The sequence below is a fragment of the Myxocyprinus asiaticus genome, chromosome 33 (genome assembly GCF_019703515.2).
Source record: "Myxocyprinus asiaticus isolate MX2 ecotype Aquarium Trade chromosome 33, UBuf_Myxa_2, whole genome shotgun sequence".
Classification (NCBI taxonomy): Eukaryota; Metazoa; Chordata; class Actinopteri; order Cypriniformes; family Catostomidae; genus Myxocyprinus; species Myxocyprinus asiaticus.
Window position 1 is genome coordinate 36,321,286 of NC_059376.1, and position 26,395 is coordinate 36,347,680.

General features: G+C 38.1%; 1 protein-coding gene across 1 annotated transcript in view; it reads right to left on the reverse strand.

Moving 5' to 3' along the window:
• LOC127423949 (netrin-G2-like) overlaps positions 1 to 26,395 on the reverse strand; it is a 93,607-nt gene that overhangs the window by 37,373 nt on the left and 29,839 nt on the right. Inside the window, exons 4-5 of the mRNA XM_051668666.1 lie at positions 8,104 to 8,294; positions 6,102 to 6,125 (exon numbers count right to left, since the gene is read on the reverse strand). Of these exons, the coding sequence (XP_051524626.1) occupies positions 6,102 to 6,125; positions 8,104 to 8,294 (215 nt within the window). The remainder of the gene's footprint in view (positions 1 to 6,101; positions 6,126 to 8,103; positions 8,295 to 26,395) is intronic.

Here is a 26,395-nt window from a genome sequence, read left to right on the forward strand (position 1 = left end):
CAAACTGTATGGGTTAAAGTTGTTACAATAAGTTGATTAGCTAGTTTAGAACTCTCCTATATCATGGTTAGGGATAGGAACTGTAAGGAATTTAACAATTCCAGTTCCAATTCGGATTCCTCTTAATGATTCCATTCATGGTTCTTTTAGTACTTTTGAGAAATAAATATTTTGATATTAGAAATGTAAATAGTAATGTTTTTAGGGCCTTCTGCCCTCAGCAGTCTTGTTACCAAATGCTAATCGTATCATATTTTTATAGAACAGATTCTTAAAGAAGGTGTTCACAGTGACCTTTTAATTAATTTATTTTATTAATAAATGTTTTTCTTAAAATACAACAAAACTCATAATGTGTATATTTAACCCCATATTGTCATACATCCAGTCATAACACTGTTACTCAGTTACTATAACTCTCATGAGTCGGATATTACGAAATGAATGTAAGTAAGCTTTTGATTCACAAAAAAGAACTGGCTGAGTCATTCAGGAGGTAGCATTGTAGGTTTTGTGGTGTAGATTCAAAAGAACTAGCTTAACAATGTATGGCTATGTGGCGCTGTTGAATAGCAATGCAAGAAACATGAGTACGTTATTATGGTGTTCTGTATATGGAAGAATGCTTGTTCACGGACTATTAATGGAACCGAAAATCATGAAAGTCATTTGGTTCCGGTATATTTTAAAAAAATGCAACCGGTTCTGAATAAGAATTGGTTCTCGGTTTCCAGCCCTAATTATGATAATAAATGATTACCATATCCATAGTATTTACAATGTACTCCAAGCTATGTCCAAAAATCCATGTTACTACCATGGCACTTTTTGGTACTCTTAGATGCTACTTTTACTTCTAAAGAAATGATTTGTAGTTTTGAAACATATGTATACAATCATGACCACTCACATGAGATGAAGACTCAGTAATATCAGTAACCTTATAAAAGCTGTTTTATTCTACATGGAGAGGGTCCCCTCATGGGGGCTGCCATGTTAGGAATACTGTTCGCTCAATCACAGTAACCACCCTGTTTTTGGACTCTTTCACTCATGGATTAAATTAATCATTGCTGATTGTGAAATGTATATTTCTACAAATGGCATTGGAACTAAAAACTATTTAATATGAATGATGCTGCATCCATGCCTCTAGCTATTAGTAAGTCAGAGGTGGAAAGTAACAAATTACAACTACTCTTGTTACAGTACTTGATTACATTTTTCATAAATAATATTACTTTTACTTGAGTTGATTAAAAATGAAGTATTGAACTTCGCTACAGTTATTTTTCACCACAATTACAAAGTACTAAAAAATACGTAATATTTATGAATTTTTGAGAAGAAGAAAGTTATAAGCGCTAAATCTGTTTATAAACTAAAACGCGCTGTGCGTGGCACGACGGACGCCCACAGGGCACAGCAGCTTGCATAAGCTGCCACCGGTGTCCTCTCTTCTCTACCTTATCCAAGACTTTCTGTCATGTTACTATACAAGAACTGTAATACTGTGATTTCCTGAACATTTCATTTTATTCTGGAAAGGAGCCGTTCATTCAGGTACAAGGGAACCATCTGAACACGTTTAACCACTGATCAAACTTCACTTGTTTTTAAGGTAGGCAATGTTTTAACTGTGTCAAATATTAACACAATGTAGTTTGACATATGAGGGGATGTCTTGTTTTCTTGCTACTAAATGTCTAAAACAAACTTAAAAGTACCTTAGAAAGATACAATGCCAATAGTATCAGAAATTAACATGGACTCGGGGCAAAAATGCCACCGAAATTAACAAAAATATCCCTGAAATTCAAAATATGGAGGCAAAAAGTGAGTTCCACTCTTTTATTAATAATATCTGATATAGTTACAATTACAATGCGATCTTCTTTTGACTTTTCACTGTACATAATGTTTTTTCCCCGCCATCCAGTTCCTTGCACCATCGCGCAAACAGACAGGCTCTCCGCTCCTATCAATCCACATCAGTTCGGTATTGTACTCCCACGTTAAATTCTGTTACCATTCGCCCCTCTTGTTCAAAATAAACCTAGTGTCTTAGTGGGTAACTCTCTCGCTCACGGTGCTGTACTGTACTTCCCTGCCCTGTGCTGCTGTTTATCTGTCTGAAAATCCTCACTTGCTAGAGGCCAAAAATGCGCAAGGGGTGGAAGTTATATACAGAAGGTATGAGAAATCACAAAACATATTGTAACCAAATGCTACAATTGACTTAATAATAATATCTCAATATGTTACATAACCGTAATGTTAATTAAGACTTTATTATTACAACTGTAATACAATAATACATATACAGAACGACCATTTTTGGTGTTTGAATCAATCATATCTCTCACTAAACACTGTGTGAAATGTTTATTTTTGCCTTATTTTATTCAGCTGGCATGTAGGAGTTAATAACAGTTTGTTTAATAATCTCATTCCATATCTAGATAATTGCTGGATAAATTTCCTCCTCTATGATATTGCATTATATTAGTTTTGTACAGTATATTAACTTAATAGCCAAAATACTTGGACATCCGTGAATGAGAATAAACCTGAAATAGGAATGTGTTTCAGTCACAATGCACATTATATAGTTTAGAGACGATTTGGAGACATTTAGAGTGTTACAAATGGCTATTTCTATTTAAAAAAATGTTGTATTCTTAAAATGTTCTGTTTGTCCAAGAATCCTCTTGCAGCAATGCAGGTCTTTGTCATTTAGAAGCTGCTAGTTTAGGACCTGTGAGGAGTCTGTTTCTCAAGCTAGAGACTGTGATTCACTTGTCTTTTTGTTGTGCATCTGGGCCGACCACTTCCCTCTTTATCCTAGTTAGAGATTCTTTTTTCAAAACAGTAATGCATGGAATAGCCTTCATCTCTCTAAAACAAAAGACTTTAGGAGAAAATAGAATTTCAGGAGAAATGTGTTTCTTTTTGCCTATTTTTAAAACCAAAATTTGACTTGCAAGTGTAAAGCAACTTGTAAGAACTCAATACCTCAGCAAATGGGGGGGGGGGCATTGTATTGTGATTTTTGCATGGTAGCGCGACCATTTTCAATTGTTCTAATAATAAGAAAATTATCTTATGTACCAAATTAGCACTTTACAATGCTTTTGTAAGGAATAGGTGACACAGTATATGCTTGCCATCATGGGTAAAGTAAAAATTTTATAAATACCACTTAAAACATTTATTTCAAACATATTATTTCGTAATAATAATTTGCAATTAATGATTTTGGCAGTATTTTTGATCAATATAATGCATCTTTAGTGAAAGGAAGCATCAATTTCTTTCAAGAACAAAAAATGTCTTTGTGTTCTAAAAATGAAAGCGTATATACTATATATATAATATAATTTTCATAAAGTAACTTGTAATGTAATTACTTGAGTAGTTTTTTGGCAAACTACTTATTTACTCTTACTTGAGTCATAATATTTCTCAGAAGTTCTACTTGTACTCAAGTGAATTATTTATTCAGTAGCAGTACTTTTACTTAAGAAAAAAAAAAAAAAAATCTGTACTCTTTCCACCACTGTAGTAATTCCAAGATGACAAAAAAATAAATACAAATAAAATCTGAGTGCACCTTTAATGTAATGCCATAATCTTGTAAATAAACATCTTCTTATTCATCTAAAGGGCACAACTCTAAAGTCTAAACACTAATGTGCACCTACAAGGCCAATTAAAAAAAAGGGGGACCTGTTATAATCTACACACTATGACTACTCTATTGTCATCAAACCACCTCTAACCTGTAAATGTTTTAACTGACGGTGATGGATCCTGGTTCTGGGGTACTGTTATCGGTAGGACTGACCCTGTGGTGGCTGGTGTTGAGTCTGAGGTTGGTTGGGTTGTAAATGGTGTTATTGGTGTTGTTATGGACAGTGGTACAGTGACCGGGTCAAGTGTAATTGCTAGTGTTGCCACTGAGGATGAAGAACAAGGAGATGTAAGAAAACGCTGAAGGAGTGAAACCTAGTGTGACCAAATTCTAATATAATACAGTCATTTTTTGCTTTTGCTATCAGATGCGACAGTGGTGCTCTTTAGGTGTAGCCTAAATTTTATTGGTCAGACGTTGCTCTTTCATTGCTCATTAAACTTAACAGTTAAGAGTTGAGAACTTAAGAGTTCTCAGTTATGTTTCACTGATGTTTCTGCAAAAATTCCATAAAATACACAGTGTTGGGGAGTAGCTAACTAAAATTAGCGACACAGTTACAGTAACTTAATTTCGGCGAGTAGTGGTTTAGCAACACAAAACATTACATTTGTCACATTGTACTGAGAAAGCAACAATGGAGCCAAGGCTATACATTTATAAAATATAAATTAAGGATAAATTTATATTAAATTTATGTTGTAACCATATTTGTTTTGACCTTATGAAAATAAATCATGGTTTTACTATAGTAATGCTGTAGTAACCATTACTGTTGTAAGCATTGCTGTTACAATGGTTTTTACTACAAAAACTATGTATCCTGTAGTAAAACCATGGTTAATTGTTGTAAGGGAATGTCACATTAATTAAATATATAAGGTGATATTATTGAATTCAAATGAAATAATATCATCCGACTGTTATATCTGAAAATATTTTCTTCTTTAAATAGCTTCAGGATAGTTAGCAACTTTCATTAGTAGCTTGTAGTGTAGCTACTAGCTAACTACTTTTTTTTTTTTTTTTAAAGAGTAGCTTCACTGTATTTTAACTACTTTGAGTTATGAGTAGCTTGTAACTTGGGAAGCTAAATGTTTACTTCCGGTTGCTCACCAATGCTGGCAATCAGTTCACACTGCCTCTCACGTGACACAAGGGCATTGGCGTGTTCACGCGAGAACTGACGCGATACAAGAAGTGCAGCTCGACTTGTTTACAAGAGAACGCTGTTCACAAGCTTCATTGGTTTTGCTTTCATTTGAAAATGCCAGCGCGCTTATGTGATGCAGCGAGAGGCAGCGTAAACTGATTCCCCTCATAAACGCGCATTGGAAAGCGACCGAAGTAAACAATTATAGTGAAAAGGTCTTAAATATTGATCTGTTTCTCACCCAAAGCGATCATATCGCATTAGAAGACTATTTCTTTACTTTAGTTGAACCACTGTAGTCGAATGGATTACTTTAACTACGATTGTCTGTGCTTTTTGGAGCTTTAAAATGCTGATCACCATCCACTTGCATTGTATGGACCTACAGAGCTGAGATAGTCTTCTAAAAATCTTCGTTTGTGTACTGCTGGAGAAAGACAGTCATACACATCTGGGATGGCATGAGCGTGAGTAAATGATGAGAGAATTTTCATTTTTGGGTGAACTATCCCTTTAAGTAGCTTCCCCAACACTGGTAATAGACACAAATGAGACAATTTTTGGCACAGCCATAAAATTAATGTGGCATAATTTGGTCTTGGAAGAATTTGTTGAGTCATGTTGAAATCTCTGGCTTTTGATTGCAGACTTTCATATCTTGACAAATATGGGCAGAGTTTGAGACAGAGTTTGTTGAAAATGAAACTTTGTGAAACTCCAGAGGAGACATGAGAGATTACTAGGGTCTTCTCAGGAGAAAGATCTAAGAAGCAAGAGAACTAAACAAAAGTTTGCTCATATTTTAATCTCATTGCTGTCTTGAAGAAACAAATTAGATATCAATTTTTAGGTAAAAATACATCTTTTAAAAATAATCTTCAATTTTTGCTAAATATTTTCCATAAAATTGTCCTTAAAAGACCTGTCCTCACCTGAATGTCGACAAAACAGCAATAGTCCACCACAAACAGGCTGAAACTATGCTGACATCTCTAATAACCTTGAGGACACTCTCATATATCACAACGCAACATTAGAATTCTTTCCATCTCACATCACATGAAACATTTATGAAGAAAACTGTGGAAAAATGCATCAGAATTCACTGTGACAGTTAAGGGACAGATGATAACAAGAGTCTTGTTAACGACATGAAATAAAGAGGCCAGAAACAAAGAGGCCAGAAAGAGTGATGGCAAGGGAACTGACAATATGAAAACGACAGTCAGCGCATTTCATTAGCATGTCACTTACTGCCAGAAGTTCCCGAAGCCTCACCTGCAAATGAAAAAGAAGAGATAGGAAAAGAGTTAGAGAGGGTTGCAAAGGAAGATAAAACAAATGAGAAAGGTTTACTCATTCATTTTTGAAAGCACTCTAGTGGGTTTGTTTTATTTATTTCTCTATCAGTCTGGAAGTTTCTGCCAGCACATCTAAAAGTGAAAAAGACAAACCCTGACTCGCTTGTGCAGGCAGTGAATGTACAGTTGTGTACAGTGCATTCAGAAAGTATTCAGACCCCTTCATTTTTTTCACATTTTGTTATGTTGAAGCCTTATGCTAAAATGCTTAAATTAGTATTTTTTTCACATCAATCTACACTCCATACCCCATAATGACAAAGCAAAAACCAGATTTTTGATAACTTTGCAAATTTATTAAAAAGAAAAAAATTAAAAATCACATTGACATAAGTGTTCAGATCCTTAACTCAGCACTTAGTGGAAGCACCTTTGGCAACGATTACAGCCTCAAGTCTTTTGGGGTATGATGCGACAAGCTTTGCGCACCTGGATTTGAGGATTTTCTGCCATTCTTCTCTGCAGATCCTCTCAAGCTCTGTCAGGTTGGATGGGGACTGTCGGTGGACAGCCATTTTCAGGTCTCTCCAGAGATGTTCGATTGGGTTCAAGTTCGAGCTCTGGCTGGGCAACTCAAGGACATTCACAGGGTTGTCCCTAAGCCTCTCTTGCATTGTCTTGGCTGTGTGCTTAGGGTCATTGTCCTGTTGAAAGGTGAACCTTTGGTGCAGTCTGAGGTCCTGAGCGCTCTGGACCAGGTTTTCTTTAAGGATATCTCTGTATTTGCTGCATTCAGCTTTCCTTCAACCCTGACCAATCCCCCAGTCCCTGCCGCTGAAAAATATCCTCACATCATGATGCTACCACCACCATGCTTCACCGTTGGGATGGTATTGCACAGGTGATGAGCGGTGCCTGGTTTCCTCCAGACATGACGTTTGGAATTGAGGCCAAACAGTTCAGTCTTCGTTTCATCAGACCAGAGAATCTTGTTTCTCACAGTCTGAGAGTCCTTTAGGCAAATTCCAAGCAGGCTTTCATGTGTCTTGCACTGTGGAGATGCTTCCGTCTGGCCACTTTGCCATAAAGCCCAGATCGGTGGAGTGTTGTAGTGATGGTTGTCCTTCTGCAAATTTCTCCATTCTCCACACATCGGGTTCTTGGTCACCTCTCTTACCAAGGCCCTTCTCCCCCGATTGCTCAGTTTGGCCAGGCGGCCAGCTCTAGGAAAAGTCCTGGTTGTTCCAAACTTCTTCCATCTAAGAATTATGGAGGCCACTGTGCTCTTGGGAACCTCCAATGCAGCCGACATTGTTTTGCAGACTTCCCCAGATCTGTGCCTCGAGTCAGTCAGTTCCTTTGACCTCATGGCTTGGTTTTTGCTCTGATATGCATTTTCAGCTATGAGACCTTATATAGACAGGTGTGTGCGCCTTTCCAAATCATGTCCAATCAATTGAATTTGCCACAGGTGGTCTCCAATCAAAGTGTAGAAACATCTTAAAGATGATTCAGAGAAATGGGATGCACCTGAGCAAAATTTCATGTGTCATAGCAAAGGGTCTGAATACTTATGTCAATGTGATATTTCAGTTTTTTATTTATTTTTATATATATATATATATATATATATAGATTTGCACAGTTATCAAAAATCAGTTTTTTGCTTTGTCATAATAGGGTATGGAGTGTAGATTGATGTGAAAAAAATAATTTAAAACATTTTAGCATAAGGCTGCAAAATGAAGGAGTCTGAATACTTTCTGAATGCACTGTATGTATTTATTTAAATCTCTCTTATTTCTGTCTCCTTTTTAGAAAGAAGAGTAAAGTTTACATATAAGGCTTGTGTGATTCTACCTTCTCTAGCGAGTGCAGATGCCCCAGTTCTCTACGCTGTGCGTAAATCATAGCTCCTTTCTTAGGTGTTTGTGTGAGTGTGTGCGTGTATATACCAGGTGCAGAATTCGTACAAATATTTGGGGATCCATTTGGGGTGGGTAGATAGGAGCCAGGCTTCCAGGACTTGGCTTTAAAACCTCTCTCACAGGCTGAACAGTCTTGTCCCGTGGTGTTGTGCTCACAGTCGCACTGAAGGGTGCTGTCACGCATCGAGCACTGACTGGCGTGGAGGTTACACTTACACCTGTGAAAATGAGAGACAGCAACCAATTAGCACGCTAGTTAAATTGGAGCCATGGGCAAGGGCAAAATCTGCTCCACAGAGGATGGTTGCCCCCATGTATTTGTTAGGGTCAGCTGAGGCAGCTCATTAGCTCACCTACTTGGCTCAAGAAATCAGCTAATTAGTTGAGGCCAGGTGCTGTAGCGCGACTGAAAACAACAGCTGAAAGAAATTCCATAGATCCGTCAGAACCTTTAGGAGTGTGTGTATGTGTCAGTTTTGGGGAGTAACTAACTAAAGTAGTGACATTACTAACTGTTTTTGAATAGCTTGAGAATAGTAGTTTTTTCAGTAACAAGCTTTTTCATACATCACTGTTTTAAATGTCACATTGGGTGCATTCCATTCAGAAGTGATCATCCCTTTGCCCTATTTCATTCAAAGACTTTACCATCCACTGTGAGAGCACTGAGGGACTAAAAGGTGTGGGGCTAAAAAATAAGGGTCATTCAGAATTCAGTATTAAGTCATTTTTATTGGAAATTCAGTCTGAAGCGATCTTTCAACATGACTACCATGATTGTTCTTCCGAAGTGTGGAGCGCAGGGAGTATGTGCACAGCTTTACAGGCGAGCGAGCAGAGACAATAATCAAATGCACTCTCCTAAACGGTCCTCTCTCTCATTTATAAGCACAGGGGCGTAGTGTGCCAGGAAATTAGTTGGTTATTTTTTTATTTTTTATTTATTTTTTATTTTTTTATGATTAATTATAGTGTAAATGGTGTAATTATGGATTTTCATCTATTTTCGATTTTCAGTGATCTAATATGACTAGAATAACACCCGAGGTGTTACAGAGGCGATCTCAGGTTGCACGTGCACTCTCGCAACAGACACGGGGTGTCTGGGGGCCGCCCCCCCACAAGATGCCGCCCTGGGCAACTGCCCATGTCGCCCATGCCTAAATCCGCCACTGATTGGATGCATCCATATGATACTATCAGAATTATTTTTAAATTTGCAGTCGCACATAAATCAAACCTCCCCGTGCTCCCTAAAAGCAAAGAATAAAAGAAAAGTAAACATTTTGAATCCTCTGACTGATATGCGTTTTTCTGTTCCACACAACGCATTAGCCATTTATTTCTCATTTAAAATGTGGTTTTTGAGCCAGTGAATGTAAAACTTTTGGTCAATGTTCCTATTTAGTGCAAATTGTCTTACCATTTTAATTTGTGTCTTCAGCATAGTTTGGAAAATTATTATGAATCATGCCAAAATGATCAAATTGTGACCGAATTTCTGATTTCATGACTAAATATTAAGCCTAATATTTGGATACATTAACCAGCCTACTCCATGGTTAAAAGTGTCTTTAATTTGCTTGGTTATGTCATTATAATATAACACATTGCAATAAAAAAATATGTGGAGCAAAAAAGAAATTAATAAACTGGTTGTATATGTTACATGTCACTTTTTTGTGTTTTCCCTTGGCACACCCAGAGCCTTGTTTCTGGCTATGCCACTGTGTCAGCATTGGAATTTCTGATTCATTCTGGTGAATCAGTTTGTTAAGGGTCCTTTGTTTAATATGTAAGTTTGGAAATTCTGATTCATTCGAGAGAAACGGTTCGTACTAAACGGACCTTTTCTATAATATGTAGTGTTGGAAAGTCTGATTTATTCTAGCAAAAGGGTTTGTCCTTTATGGTCCTTTCTTTAATACTGTAGTGTTGGAAATTCTGATTATATTGAATCGGCTCAACTTAAATGGTGTTTTCTCTCATATGTAGCATTGGAAATTTGTTCGTTTAAGTGAACCGGTTCACTCAGATGGTCCATGCAAATGAACAGATTAATTTTAATTTTTATTTTAGGTTTTCTTTTGTATAGCAAAATATTTAGTTAAATTCATAGGTTAATTAATATGTTTTTTGACTCATTTTCAGAATTCAGATGCATTCTAGTGCTTCAGTTGTATTAATATAATTTGTTCTGTTCCAGTTTAATGCTGTCAGCCTTATTTAGGGCCTAGACAAATGTTTTTTCAAAACTCACATTATTTTTGTGCCAGAAAATTACAGCTCTGATTAAATTATAATTTTTATAATTTGATAGTTATGTTTAAAAATATATACTGCCCACTTAAATAGATTCAGTGTAGTTGGTTACCTTATGTTAGTGGTTTGTAGTGTAGCTAATTATTTTCTCAAAAGGGTAGCTTGAGTGTAGTTTAACTACTTTAAATTATAAGTAGCTTGTAGCCTGGCAAACTACAGTTTAAAATTTGCTTCCCCAAAAATGCATTGTTAACCGTAAACTTCTAAGTCCACTGCTCTAGTGATTAGTCAGATATTACTTTGCTAGACGTATCTAATCCTTCATTATTACCAAGACTCTTCCCATGACCTGTGTTTGAAAGCACTAAAGGCTTTTCTGTTGTGTTCTTGTAGATAAGGGTGAGTTTGATTCTTTTTGACTATGATGTTTGAAATAACACTCTCAGATTTGTGAGGACAGTAAACAGCTCCCGTCTGCTCTACTCCAAATATAGCAGAAGTCTACTGGTGGGGAGGGGGTACCACAAGAAAGAGAGAGGGTGAGTTACAATTATCGCTAGTAATGAGAATAAATGGGAGATGTTCAGATGGCCTTGTCTCTCCTTATTGTTGGCTTTATAAGAAAAATCTGCAGAGCCCCACAAAATGTCGCTTCCCTGCTTTGAGTTTATGAGAAATGTTCAGGCGATCTGACAGCCAAGTTTAAGGATAGTTGAGATTAAAGGGCTGGAGAGGAAAGCAGGTTAGTATGGAAATGATGCGTTTGCAATTACAATCTCCCTAATCAAATGAGTGTGTAAATCCCAATGCTTTGGAATTTTTTTCATTCTCACTAGAGCGAACAGCTATCCATTTGCATGAAATATTTATGAAGCTGACCTATATATTTCTTTGCGGACAACCCATAACCAAACCTTGCATTGCCATATAATGAGGTCATACCTCGTGCTCGCCATCTGAAGATTCTGATAAAAAGCAAGGCCATCTAAACATATGAGACTCCTCAATAAAATGCTGTCTTGTGCCTTTTTAAATTGCTGTAAAGCTATTACTTCTTTGCACAGTATAAATTAAGCATTTGCAAATGGAACCACAGACTTGAACTTAATTTACAAAATATCAAAAACCGGAATTATGAAATGAAATAGGATATGGGGTTTTAAAGAAATAGTTCACCCAAAAATGAAAACTTTCTCATCATTTACTCATCCTTATGCCATCCCAGCTGTGTATGACTTTCTTTCATTCAACTCAAATGAAGATTTTTAGAAGAATTTCTCAGCTATTTTGGTCCTCACAATGCAAGTGAATGGATGCCAACATTTTGAAGGTCCAAAAATCACATAAATCAGCATAAAAGTAATCCAAAAGACTCCAGTCATTAAATCAATGTCTTCAGAAGTGATTTGATAGGTGTGGGTGAGAAACTGATCAATATTTAAGTCAATTTTTACTATAAATTCTCCTCCATGCTCAGTCAATTTCAATTCTTCTTCTTGTCTTTTTGGTGATTCACAGACTTCATGCATATCACCCCCTACTGGGCAGGGAGAAGAATTTCTAGGAAAAAGGGACTTAAATATTGATCTCTTTCTCACCTACACCTATCATATCAGTTCTGAAGACATGGAAGGGACAAAATTTTGGCACACATTCACTTACATTGTGAGGACTTACAAAGCTGAAATATTCTTCTTAAAATCATAATTTGTGTTCTGAAGAAGAACGAAAGTCATTCACATCTGGGATAGTATGAGGGTGAGTAACTGATGTGAGAATTAAAATTTTTCGGTGAACTATTCCTTTCAGTGGCGGATTATGACTAGCAAGGGCCCCGGGCCAAATTTCTTTTTGGGGCTCAAAAATAGTGGTAATTTGTTCATTTTATCGGAAATTCTGTTTGGAACGACCCTACAGCTTGGCTACCATCATTATTCTCCCATCAAATAAGCCCTGTGAAGTCATAATTTAAGCCAAAATCCCCTAGACTACATTACATTGACAGAATGTTTAAATGAGCTACGAGTCTGTTTTTGAATGTTCATGATTTCAAACTTCAGCTGTCAAAACTTACACACAAGCCCTTTAATCTGCTTTAAGATGCTCTCTTCTTTCTTTCTTTCTTTCTTTCTTTCTTTCTTACTGTAAGACCTGTACAATTTTGAACTTCAATCTCTTCAAAAAGAAAACTATTTTAGACTTTCAGACAAGGTTTTGTCAGACCAACATTATAGTTTGTCTCAACATATTTTACACATCTAGTTTAATCAGTACTTTTGTCCCACACAAAATAAAATATCAATGTCTTCTTTCTCCCAACCACCTAAGCCAAGTTATTAAATAAGACATTTTTGTTCAACAGCCCTTTTATTTAAAGAATAAAGCTTAACCATATAAAGCCTAACATATGAAATAATAGTCAGAAAATTATATTTTTTAAACCTGTTTCAACCTATTTTTCTTTAAAATAATGTAATTTTAAGCACAAGTGGCTTGAATTCAATAAATACACATTTTAAATATCAGTAACAATATAAAAATTATTATTATTTTTATTTTATCAAAATCAGCAAAGAACACATAAAACAAAGATGAGTGCATCAAAATATGAAGGTAGCTATTTTGGAAATTAAATTACAAGGTCTTCTACTTCCAGAAGAGCATGGAAACTTTCACCAGGATACAGTAGACATCTCATACACATCACGATGATGATGTAGATGCTTTAGAAAGTCATGTATCAAATATGATATGCACGGCGTTATAGGTTTAAAGAGTGGCTCAAAAAATGTACTTAGAAACAGGAAGGCAAAAGGGTCCTATGAGAGGGCTGGGGGCCATCTTTGTCACAGGGCCCTGTTAAGGGGGCCTTGAATAAGCTGTGGGGGCCACATATTTAAGCATATACAAACATTTGTTTTCAAAGTTGATGGGCCGCAAGACCTTGCAGCCCAGGGCCCCCCCAGGCCCCTGGAGGTCAAGGGCGTCTGGGCACTGGCCCCATTGGTCCAGTCCATAATTCACCCATGATCCCTTTAATTAAACATAGTGCACTGTATCGCTGTGCGATAAGGGAACGGTGAATTCTAAACCATATTGCAAAGGGTAGACAAGCTGTTGGGTTTGTTTTGGCTTTAAAGTAGTCACATCAGTCTTAATTTCGTTTTTAATGCCCATATTCCACCCTCGCACTGACCCTTAGAATTAAACAGGCTGTTTTTTTTGCAGCCGTGTCTTTAAGACTTCTATGTAAATTCCCTTTTTGCATATAAAATGAGATAACTCTGTGAGCATACACATACATCAATATAGCACACAAACCATTCGACCTACTGTCACCGATTTTTCGGGAGATCAGTCTATCCGCACTAAGGCTTTTGTGTGCTACCCACTATGCCACACATCCAACAAGATGACTATATTTTTTCTGGTTCCTGCCTCTCTCTTTCCGCACCCTCTTTTTCCCTATGTCTCAAACATAGTGGAGAATCATTTTAGAGGAAGAGTGTTATTTTACTCAATTTCATTTACTTTAATTAAGCCTGTTTTCAAAAGCCAGAGGAAACGGTTAGACTCCAACCACCCTCTGGAGGCCTTTAAGTCATAATTAAAACCCAATGTCAATCACAGACTCATTCATTCGGGGTGCTTCACCAAGAGCAAGTGCCCATCAAGTTCCTATCATGACAAATTAATCAGCGGCACACCACTTAATTCCAGAGATCCTCGCCTTAGGGGAGACCTCTCAGCTTTTGAGAGACCAGACTTCAGGCGGGCGTTAATCAATTAAAGCACGGCAAGGGCACTTATAATTTTCTGACCAAATCCAAAATTGTGCCTTTATAATCTTCTTAACCAGCACAAGTACAGATTGGAATTTGGACCCACCCTGTGAGGAATGACAAGATCCTGATCAGACTTTGTGTAATGCAACACACTGTTCATAGATATAGAGGTGACCTCCCAGTCTCATGACTCAGTGTGAATGACGCAATCAAGTCGGTCTCCCTACATTCTCAAAGTACTTATATATTTGCATATATCTGAACATTTTGCAATAAGATTCAAATGTATTTTTTTAATACTTAAAAAGTATACATTTTTCATTCCATTAAATATTTAAATATTTTAAATATGTTTCCATAATTTTTTATTTGATTACATCATTTGCGATGCTTCATGAGATTGTTGTTCATGCCCGCATTACAGACGTTTATTACATGCATTCTTGCACCTTTGAATTTTTGTCTGATTTTCACATATTTCCTTGCTTCAAATCAAAGTTTGTAATGGTTCAAAGGTTAGAACTCTTTTATGAAGAATTTTATGAAGTCACTTTGGAAGAAATGAATTGGAAAAAACAAGACGGCTGAAAAAGTGGGGATAAAAAGTGATTAACTGATGCACAGCGATTCTTTCTCAAAAGATTCTGGATCCACCCACAAAAAACAAAAAAAAGTTTAATCTGAATTTTAATTCATGATCAATGACTCTATCCCTTTAAACTGCATTGGTTTCAACTAAAAACAACAAAACATGTGCAGCAACACTGCAAACATGGTAGAGTGCATTTCACTTGCAATGAAAAGGTGCGCTTACATGTGGAAGCCTTCCGATAAGTTTAATAGCAAAGGACAAAAAGGCTGAATAAGCAGTATTTTACAACATCTTAAAGAAAACAGCCAATCAACATTCTGCATCACAAACTATGTATTACATAGTAATCACAGTCACCATTCACTTTCGTTTTATGGAATAAAGATGCAATGAAAGTGAATAGTGACTGAGGCTGTCATTTTTCCTAACATCCTCAGAACACAGAAAGTCATATGGGTTTGGAACAACATGAGGGTGAGTAAAATAATATATTTTCTTGGGTGAAATGTCCTTTTAACGTCTGTCTCTGTCTGTTTATGCAGCTTGTGTTGCAGTATTACAATGCATTCACCACGCTCAAACATGTAGTGTTAGATTAAGAATCTTGCATCTTCAACGAAGTTTCCAGACAAAACCAGCACAGTGTTGCAAGGCATCTGCGGTAATCCGACGTCCCGTGAAGAAACAGCACTTTAAGTGATGCGAGCTCTTGGCAAAAACAACGATACATAGAAATCTGTCTGGTTTGACAGCTGAATAAATGCCTGCTGGCGTTTGGTAAATGTGCTTGCATAGTGAGTGTGAAAACTGTAAGAGATATGTGTGCTAGCTTGCAGATTGGTATGCGTTCCTCATCGTCATGAATATTCTAAATTATTGACACCTCACCAAAAAAAAGTGCTAAGTAGACAGTAAAATCTTGTGATTAAAAACCAAGGACATGATATCATTTGTGCCACTGTTAAGGACATAGAGGGCAAGGCTGTTTTGCTCCTATTAAATCACTGGCATTACGGGATGGCTGATGAAGCAGCCTGCATGTGTCTTTAGCAGTGCTCGAAGTAGGCCGGTGCTCACCGGTAGGGTGTACAGAGCAATTTTGTGCTATTCTGTTCACAGTACCGGGATTTTTGCATACCGGCAGCTCTCATTAACTGTCCGTACTCTCTCTCTGTCTCTGTCTAGACAGGGCACACTGTCTTGTCAAGCAATGATTGTTAGTCTTGCAATCGAAAGTTCTAAATATTAAATTTGCTGAATATGATAGCTTAATCTGGCTAATACCTGTCCATATTGATATGAGGGGTCCATCTGACCAAATATAACCCACCATTTAAACAATCAATCACACTTTCCTTGATTTTATGCAAAGACTTTCTAGCAAGTCAGTCCACTGATGGCCAATCATGACAGTGCAGTTCCTATCTACTTGAATGGGGGAACGCCGAAATCTCAAAAAAGGTTGGTCAAGATTACGATTAAAGAACATAATTCAAATCAGCAGTAAAATCTGACAACGCTGATATCATAATTGTGCTTGTGTACCTCAGATTACGCAAAAAAATGCAATTTCCCCAACTTGTACAGCTATTGCGCATGCACGTTCTCGAGATGATTGACAGGTGATGTCTGTATCTAAAAGGTGATAGACTCTTTTAACTGTAAGGCAGGACTTTCTTTCTACATCCGTTGACCATTGAGCACTAGAGCTTCTTGGTTGGGTGTTCCAATTTCTTCCATTCATTTTAATAGAAGTGTCCCATCTCTAAATAGTCTCTGATTTTACATGACATTTAGACATTTAGGGGTGGGCAATAAATCGTGCTACAAAAGCTAGTTGATAAAGTTAGTCAAAAGTTGATAGTTCGGCACAATGGCGTGGCCAAGGGTGGGCAATTAGACCAAGGGCCACCCAGAATATTAGATATTATACTGTGACTTCAAATATATAAAATATATTTATAAAATAGTTTTAAAAATGCATAAATTCTGATTTCTGAAAATGTGAAAGAACTGTTTGAATGCACAAAATTTGAAAATTGAATGCGCAAAATATATGAATATATATATATACACACACACACACACACACAAATGCATATATATATACAGTATATACTGTATATAATATATATAAATATACAATATATATATATAATTTTATTTGATTGATTTATTTATTTTTTTGCACTGGAGTTTAGCAAAAAGCAGAGCGATTCAGGCAACTTGGCTGCAGGTTGCAGGGGAAAAGTGGGAGGCTTCCTGGGCCTCTGTAGGGGGGCGGAGTAGCGTCATCTTTTTCTGGGGTGTGAAGTGAGGTTCCTCTTCCCTGTACACTATGGACCAGTGTCAATTCAGGGCAGCTATATACAGACACCACAGGGCTGGAGCCACACTGGTTAGGACAGGAACAGATCTCATGGGCATGCTGGATGCCATGCTCTGCTGTTGGGCTGAGATCATCAAACCCCTATCTGGCCATCTGTGGCTGGAGAATCAGGAGTGTAAGATAAACATATGGCCCTTAATGCTCAGACACAGCAGAGGAACTCAAATGAAAGACTGAGTATTGAAGCTTGAGACTATAAGCTTGAGAATATGAGCTATACATTTTTTACATGACTTACTTAGATAACCCAGCAGGAGAATCCCGCTTAAAGGGGCAGTTCCCGCATAAATGAAAATTCTGTCATCATTTGCTTACCATAATGTTGTTGGTTGTGTTGGGGAACATGGTAGTTGCATATATTTAGATTCATGCTTTTGGAATATGCTTTTATCCAAAGAGACTTATAGTACAATCAAGGTATGCATTATTAATTATTATTATTATTTTTTTGTGTGCGTGTGTACATTTTCTGGGAATCAAACCCATGGCCTTCATATTGCTAGCATAAGCTGGTTATTAGCTGGTCAACTTGCTTTTATTATTGCCAGAAACCAGCTTTACCACATTAAGCTGGTATGACAAGCTGGTAGCAAGTTTGTTACTAGTCCAAGACTTTGAGCCATGGTGCTCATGCAAGTGATGCAGATTTGAGTCTGGCCAACAATGATTCCTGTTCCCAATTCCCTCGCAATAATTTTCTGTCAATCACTAAGTAAAAGGTGAAAATGAAATAAAACTTGAAGTTGAGAATAATCTAATGAATATGTAATTCTCTGTTTTTCATTATAGCTTTATTTCTTGTAACCTGCAATTCCTAAGGTGACAAGGTTCAATTGGCATTTTATACAATTATGTCCTGCGTAGCTAAAGGAAAATGCTGTGGGAATTATCCCCATGGAGTGTCGTTATGGAAGGTTTATAGAATATCATTAAGAGCCTTTATGACTTTATGGGACAGAGCAACTAGATTTCTTTCAAGATTTGTTTAAATGCGCCATAGTCTGGCACATATAAGGGGAGCAGGACGCTCTGATGAATAAACAGCAACGGCACTAAACAAACACAGATAGACAGATAAAAAGCTGCTGCTGGAGTCTGTTGCTCTAAAGCAGCTGGAAGCTCCCGTTAATGGGCGCTTGATTTATTTTTCCAACATTCCTCTCTCACGAGACTCCCTGACTATTTATTCTCATTTGCACAGAAGCACTGCCGGCCTCATCATGAGGCACTTACACAAACAAAAACGGATGGAGGAACGACAGGGACAATCGGTGCCCAGAGAGTAACCTCAGGCTGGCCGAGATTGGTCATTATCGCCACTACACAACTGACTTATTACCTCCATTTTGAAGCAGGCTGAGAAACAACACTGGAAGAGAATGGGTGAGATAGAACGGCCATTAGGGAACACTAATGTGGATGTTTTTAAATACTCTGTACAGACTGCCTGTTTGAGAAAATGGTCCGCTTTTTTAACAAGCACAAAGTCCCGGCCCTCATACGCCTAATATGAGTGTTGGTCTTGCATAGCCAGGGTATTGACTTCAGTGAACTAGTTTATTCAGAACTGGTTCCATTTTCGTTCTTCTTTTTTTAAATACCGTAGCCGCAAGAATGTCAGGACTTTCGGTTTTGTTAACGGTTCATAAACGTGTGTTTTTCCGCTGATGAGGGCCGAACAACATACTAAAATACTCTTAGAGTGTTTCTTGCTGCGCTATACATCTACATCTATGCCGATCAACTGAATCTATAGCGTGAAACACATAGCCTGACCAGTGAATCTAATGCGCAAAACATACAGCGTGAGCAGTGTAGTCCGATTCCGAACAAATGACTCCAATGAACTGGTTATTTTGAATCTACAGCGCGACCAGTGTAGTCCCATTTCCGAATGATTGACTCTAAAGAAGCGGTTCTTTTTAATCTACTGCGTGAAACAAACAGCATGACCAGTGTAATCTGATTCCTGAATGAATTACTCTTATAATCGGTTGTTTTGTATCTACAGCACAAGGCATACAGTGCAACCAGTGTAGTCGGATTCCTAAACGAATGACTAATGAGCTGGTTCTTTTGGATCTACAGTGTGAAACACAACATGACCAGTGTAGTCCAATTACCAAATAAATGACTCTTATGAGCTGGTTCTTTTGAATCAACAGTGCGAAACATACAGCGAGACCATTGTAGTCTGATTCCAGAATGAATGACTCTTATGAACCGGTTCTTTTGAATCTACAGCATGAAACAAAACAGCATGACCAGTGTTGTCCAATACCTGAAAGAATTATATTTATTATATAGTTACAGTACAACCAGTTGTTGGATTGCTTTTCTGCCTCTAAAAAGTCTTTGAAACGTCATTAAAAAGTCTGTGTAAAGAATTCCAAGAATTTTATTACATTTATTTCTGAATCTCTAAGAGGAATCTGACCCGGAATTGTTAAATTCCTTGCGAATCCCATCGCTGTTCTGGACCAAAACAACCCACCTTGACAGAAAGAGACCGTCTGACTGACACGTAGTGCCCAGCCAGTTCATTTTATTCTATGTTATGTTATGGGTGGAGTTTTCTCTCATGGAAAATGAATTCAAATATTGGTGCAGCAGTCTCCATGAATAGTTGTACAGAAAATATCATAATAATAGTTGAAAATTTGTATTTTAAAGGATGGGAGGTACAAACTGAACATGACAGCTGTCCATTAATAACATTCTGTTCAGTTAACAGTGTTTAGACAGAAGATATTGATTTAAAAGAACCGGTATCACACAAGGGCCTTGCTAAAAACGAAGTGGATAATTGGCTTCAAATGCTCTTTTTCTCTTCCTCATCGCAATCCTTCCATGGGACTGGAAAAGCTTTGACCTCTGCTAACGATGCCCAATTCAGACTCCTCTGGTGGCGCACCTCTTAAAAAGCTTTTTTTTACTTTGCAAGAAGCCTGTTTTCATATTCTCAATTATGGCGCTCCAACCGCTTTCCAACGTTTTTGAAGTACAGCTGCTAAAAAAAGGTCAGATGCACGAAAGCAGATACTTCTGTTAAAAGGCAGTCATGGGGAGTTCATTTCTCAATGTCTTTTTATTTTTGCTCCTTTCCCTATTTTTTTTACTAACCTGCGCCAGAGGACTGGCTAATGAAAAATGTCCCCATGTTTCCCCACTGTAATGCCCGAGAGAGCTGTCCATACAAAAGTACAGCTGAAGGGTGGTGGCAGATGAGAGACCTCGCCTCCACATCCCTGTTCCACTGCTTCCTCCAGGAGGATTTGCAGTTAAATGGTTGTAGAGATATCAGCTTTGCCATGTCCTCTTATTATAAGCAACTTAAGGCTTATTTTTGCTGAAAGTTGCTTAGAAAAATGGGCAGTCACGGGTTGCGGTTTTTGGGTCTTGTTTCCAGAATACAGTTGTATATATGTGCTTGCTAGTGCATGACCTCCACAGCACAATCAAGTGTGACCAACCACTAATAGCAGTTGTCAAATCCTCCACCTCAGTGATGCTTTCCCTATAGGTGTATGTGTGCACCAGAGGGAGAGATTTATTCATTTATTTTTTTGGAACATTTCACAAATACTTGTGAAACATTTTAATTATTTTTGTAAAAATATATTATTATTGAAAAGACATTTTCTTTGCGGAAAGATGTAAAAAAATATAAATATAGAAAAATATTTTTAAAATATAGGGGAATTGATTTTTAACAATATCATATAAACCTTTAAAGACAGACCTATCGTGAGCTCTGAAGTTGTTAATCGATGATATATGCTTATGTTTAAGCCATCAGTCTGTGCTATTTCAACTTGTTTAAGAGTGAAAGCATTGTGAATTATGTAATTGATCTGTCTCCCTACACCACTTATACATTTATATACACTATATTGCCAAAAGTATTCGCTCACCCATCCAAATAATTGAATTCAGGTGTTCCAATCACTTCCATGGCCACAGGTGTATAAAATGAAGCACCTAGGCATGCAGACTGCTTCTACAAACATTTGTGAAAGAATGGGCCGCTCTCAGGAGCTCAGTGAATTCCAGCGTGGTACTGTGATAGGATGCCACCTGTGCAACAAGTCCAGTCGTGAAATTTCCTCACTACTAAATATTCCACAGTCAACTGTCAGTGGTAATATAACAAAGTGGAAGTGATTGGGAATGACAGCAACTCAGCCACGAAGTGGTAGGCCATGTAAAATGACAGAGTATGCTGAGGCGCATAGTGCGCAGAGGTCGCCAACTTTCTGCAGAGTCAATTGCTACAGACCTCCAAAGTTCATGTGGCCTTCAGATTAGCTCAAGAACAGTGCGTAGAGAGCTTCATGGAATGGGTTTCCATGGCCGAGCAGCTGCATCCAAGCCATACATCACCAAGTGCAATGCAAAGCGTCGGATGCAGTGGTGTAAAGCATGCCGCCACTGGACTCTAGAGCAGTGGAGACGCGTTCTCTGGAGTGACGAATCATGCTTCTCCATCTGGCAATCTGATGGACGAGTCTGGGTTTGGCAGTTGCCAGGAGAACGGTACTTGTCTGACTGCATTGTGCCAACTGTGAAGTTTGGTGGACGGTGGATTATGGTGTGGGGTTGTTTTTCAGGAGCTGGGCTTGGCCCCTTAGTTCCAGTGAAAGGAACTCTGAATGCTTCAGCATACCAAGAGATTTTGGACAATTCCATGCTCCCAACTTTGTGGGAACAGTTTGGGGATGGCCCCTTCCTGTTCCAACATGACTGCGCACCAGTGCACAAAGCAAGGTCCATAAAGACATGGATGAGCGAGTTTGGTGTGGAAGAACTTGACTGGCCTGCACAGAGTCCTGACCTCAACCCGACAGAGCACCTTTGGGATGAATTAGAGTGAAGACTGCGAGCCAGGACTTCTCGTCCAACATCAGTGTCTGACCTCACAAATGCGCTTCTGGAAGAATGGTCAAAAATTCCCATAAACACACTCCTAAACCTTGTGGAAAGCCTTCCCAGAAGAGTTGAAGCTGTTATAGCTGCAAAGGGTGGGCCGACGTCATATTAAACCCTATGGATTAAGAATGGGATGTCACTTAAGTTCATATGCGTCTAAAGGCAGATGAGCGAATACTTTTGGCAATATAGTGTATATCCGAATATTTTCCAATACACTTAAATGATAATGTGTCTATATAATTACAATCAACAACTAATCAACCATTTTGATGTGATTGCATCATTTGCAATGCTTCATGGGATAGTTAGTTAGAGTAGTTAATTGCCTTATCAAAGATGGAAAGTACACAGTTTTGTACATTTATCTTTTTGTCCAATTTTCAAATATTTTTCGGCTTCAAATAAAAGTTTGTAATGTTGTGATTTGCCTCAGAGCTGGTTGTTTTAGTTCATGCCTTGGAATTCTTGGAAAAGTATTTTATGATTTCCTTATGGGAAAAATGGAATCTTCCAGAACCAAGATGACTAAAAATCAGGGTCATGGGTACTACCATTACCTTTCTTTAAAGGGATAGTTCACCCAAAAATGAAAATTCTGTCACCATTCATTGAGGCTAACATTCTAACATTTAACTTCTCCTTTTGCATTCTATGGAAGACAAAAACAAAGTCATATGGGTTTGAAATAACATATGGGTTAATAAACAAAATGCAAGTTTATGCTACAACAAATAAGATCATTGGAAACAAGCAATTTTCTTTGATCCATAAACAAGGAAACCACAAGAAATTCTAATTTAGGCATATTTTGGTGAAGTAAGTCACTTATTTTGGGCTTGTTTGTCCGATCAGGTTACTTGTTTTTCTAGCAAGATCTGGCAACACTGAGAGTGAGAGACATGGGAGAGAGAGCACTCCCCATGAGGTGAAAGGCCCTTCCTGTACCACAGTGACTAGCTGTTTCGCTCTGAATTGCAGATGACCTTGAAAGCTTTGGCACCGGCAGCTCCTGTAAATTATTCACACAGGATGCAGAAAAGGGCTTCTTGTGCACTCCCGGACGAAGAGGGTGGAAGTCAAAGACAAGTGCCGCCGTCTCTCATGTGGAAGACGTGGATTAACGGCACACAGTCGATGAGAGAAGGAGACACCCGCAAACGGAGAGCAAGTGGCCTTGCCATTGCCTGTGCACATCAAAAAAGTTGAAGGAGAGTCAGAGAGAGAGAATAAGAGAGATCCTTCATAATTAATTCCCCCCCCCCAGAAACATCGAGATGGGGCCAATTATTTCCATAATGTGACTCCATCGCCTGCTGCGTCACTGTCCACGGAGCTCTATCCTCTAGGCATCCACCTGACACAGAATACAGTGAGATTTGGGCACAAACTTATCATGCTTTTTTTTTTCTTTTTTTTTTCCCAATTCGGAATGCCCAATTCCCAATGCGCTCTAAGTCCTCAAATCTCAGTTGCCTCCGCATCTGAGACCGTCAACCCGCTTGGCTTGTTGAGCGCGTTACCGTGGAGACATAGCGCGTTTGGAGGCTTCACCCCATCCATAATTCTTGCGCCAACAGTGGCACCAAACCCCGAACACGTTTTTTATAAACCGGAAAAACAGATAGTCCCACCCCAAACTAACACTATTGTTTGAGTTAATTTTGCTATGTTGGGCAGATGCTCAAACAAACAGAGCAATTTTTACACAGTGTTTACACTTTTCGGCATTATCAACCTAAAAATGGCTTTATTATGGTTGTCTCTACATATTAAGCTGGGATAGGATCAAGGGCGTAGATTTGGCTTGAACTTTGAGGGGGTTGCAACATGAAGCATTTAAATGTTTCCACTGATCACGGTATAATTATTGGGGGGGTTACATCCCCCCATCCCCCCTGGAATCTACACCCCTGGATAGGATATAGTTTAAAATCAAACATGAAATCTATTAATATTACCACACATTGTATTGATATTATCCATATTAATAAGTGACGAATGATTTTGCAACAAAATACTTTAGACTTCCAACAACAAAAGAAAAAGAGCTTTTCAAGCATTTGAACATAAGCCAATTTATTTTGCAATCCTAAATGCACAATTTTAAGCTTAGTTATGTTTCATTATTTGCATTTAGGATTGCTTTTTCCCTTCTGCCCATAATCGGAACAGACTCATTTTTGCAGCTTTACTTAAAAAAAGAATGCATCAATTCCTCTCACACACTCAGAAGGTCCATAAATACAGTATACTCAAGATACACTGCAAAAGATCTCCATTTCAACTCTGGATTTTATGATTCACATGTCTTCACCAAGGACATACATACGAATCCTTAAGTCAGTCATCAGAAATCTGTCTTACACAGACATTCTGTGTCATGGAGTTTATGATATTATGTGTGGACAGTGAGGAGTATATAATGAACAATATGTTTTAGTGCAGAAGGGATTTGGACCAGTCAACTGAACAGGAAAGTCCCACTGTGATGGCTTTGCGCTAGATACAGTCCCCCTACAGAATGGCCAGATGAAATTTTGATGAGCGATGGCGTTCTGATGAAAAATTCTGTTTGCCTTCCTGGGACACCCCCTTTTATTCTGGGCCCCTGGGGTGTGGATCTGGGCAGCGGAGATATTTACGCCTGCGGCGCATGCTTTCAGGGAGGCCGAACGACCCTAATAGAATTTCAAAGATCCCCTTGCGAATGAAAAACCAAGGGGAGGACAGATTTCTGTTGTTCCCTTTTTTCTTTCTCAGCCTGCCTGATAACCTTTAGAAAACGCCGCCGCAAACGTAGCATCCTAAAATGAATAATTTGTGCTTTTCTCTGTGGCATTTTTACCCATTAAATCTGCTCATACAATTTTTTACTGTGTGCACCATCATTAGAATTTGCTTCAAGGATGCAACTAAAAATTCAAGAAACCAAATATAGAAGTGTAAGAACTGGTCATTAAAAAAACCATATTGCTCAGCCATTATTCAGAAAATAGGGGGCGTGCCCTCCCTTCATTTTTACAGTGGTCAAGGCCCTGGTTTGCTTTATTCTCACCTGCTTTCCTTGTTTTAATCACCACCTAGTCTCAGAAAATTACGTTACTATACCTACATTTTTGCTAAATTATTTTTATGTTACTCGTTGTATGTATTGCAGCTTTTTCCTGGTGAAATGAACATTAGAGGTTCTGCAACAACAACTCCATCCGCTCATAAACACTTACTTTTTGCCCTGTTTCTCATATAATGCTATCTTATGCCATGAATTTCCATGAAGTCAGGCTGTTTAAACAGTGACTTAAGTATAGCTCTTGCAAGTCAATAAAAATGATTTTAAAAATATAAAACCGGGCCTCATCTGTGAAGTTACATTCCCTGTACTGAGCAGTGTGCAATTCCTTCCCTTTATTTTTTTCGCCTAACAAGCATACACAACAATCTGTTTTTTAAAGACAATGTTTGATCTCTTGTCATAATGAGGTAAATACCTGAGCATCACACTATTAACGGTTTGTCTCAAAGACAGACTGCCAGAGCACTTTTATGTGGATCCGGGATTCGTGCTGTGAGTCTAACAAGATATACGAAGTAATGAGACAAGGTGATTATGTCATTGTTTCTGTAGTATATAATGTAATTTAGAATTTGTATTATGCATGAATGTGTTTTGTTTAATTTAAATTAGAGTGCTGAGTTGGTTATGTAGGAATAGTTTATTTTTTGACATGAAATATGATGAAGAAACTTTGCACAGCTCTTTTCCAAACAACAGGTTCTTAGACCCCATTTACACCTGGAGTTAAATGCGTCTCGGGTGATCCGATCATATGTGGCAGGGCGAGACACATCGCTGTTTACACCTGGTCGCTTAAATGCATCTTATATGCCCACTTGTGTTCGAATTTCGAGGGGAGGGTCACGAAAAAATCATTAAAGACAAGGAAAGCGAGAAAGAACCGGCACGCAATTTTTTCCTCAGATGCCGTTGAAATGTAATCTTAGCACAAACGCAACATTTCGAGCAGAATTATCCATCATTTTAGTGGAGTACATGGATTAAGGCACTTCAGATATGTGTGCTTCTCATCTGTGTCCCTGCATGTTGATATCAGTCATACAAAAAAGATCTGTGAAGTTCTCGTGTTTGTGTATGCACCCGCTTTTCCTTTCCTTTGAAAGCCGCTCGTAACCAGCCAAGTTTAAACTCTTGTTTTAGCCCAGTGGTTGATTGACAGATAAGGGGTGGTGCTTTATAGCCGTCCAGGACGCATCAGGACGTATTAGCGCTTAAACTTCAAATGTAATGTGGTCAGATGCGTTTTTGATTACCTTTGTGTGTGGTTTTTATGATCAAACCAC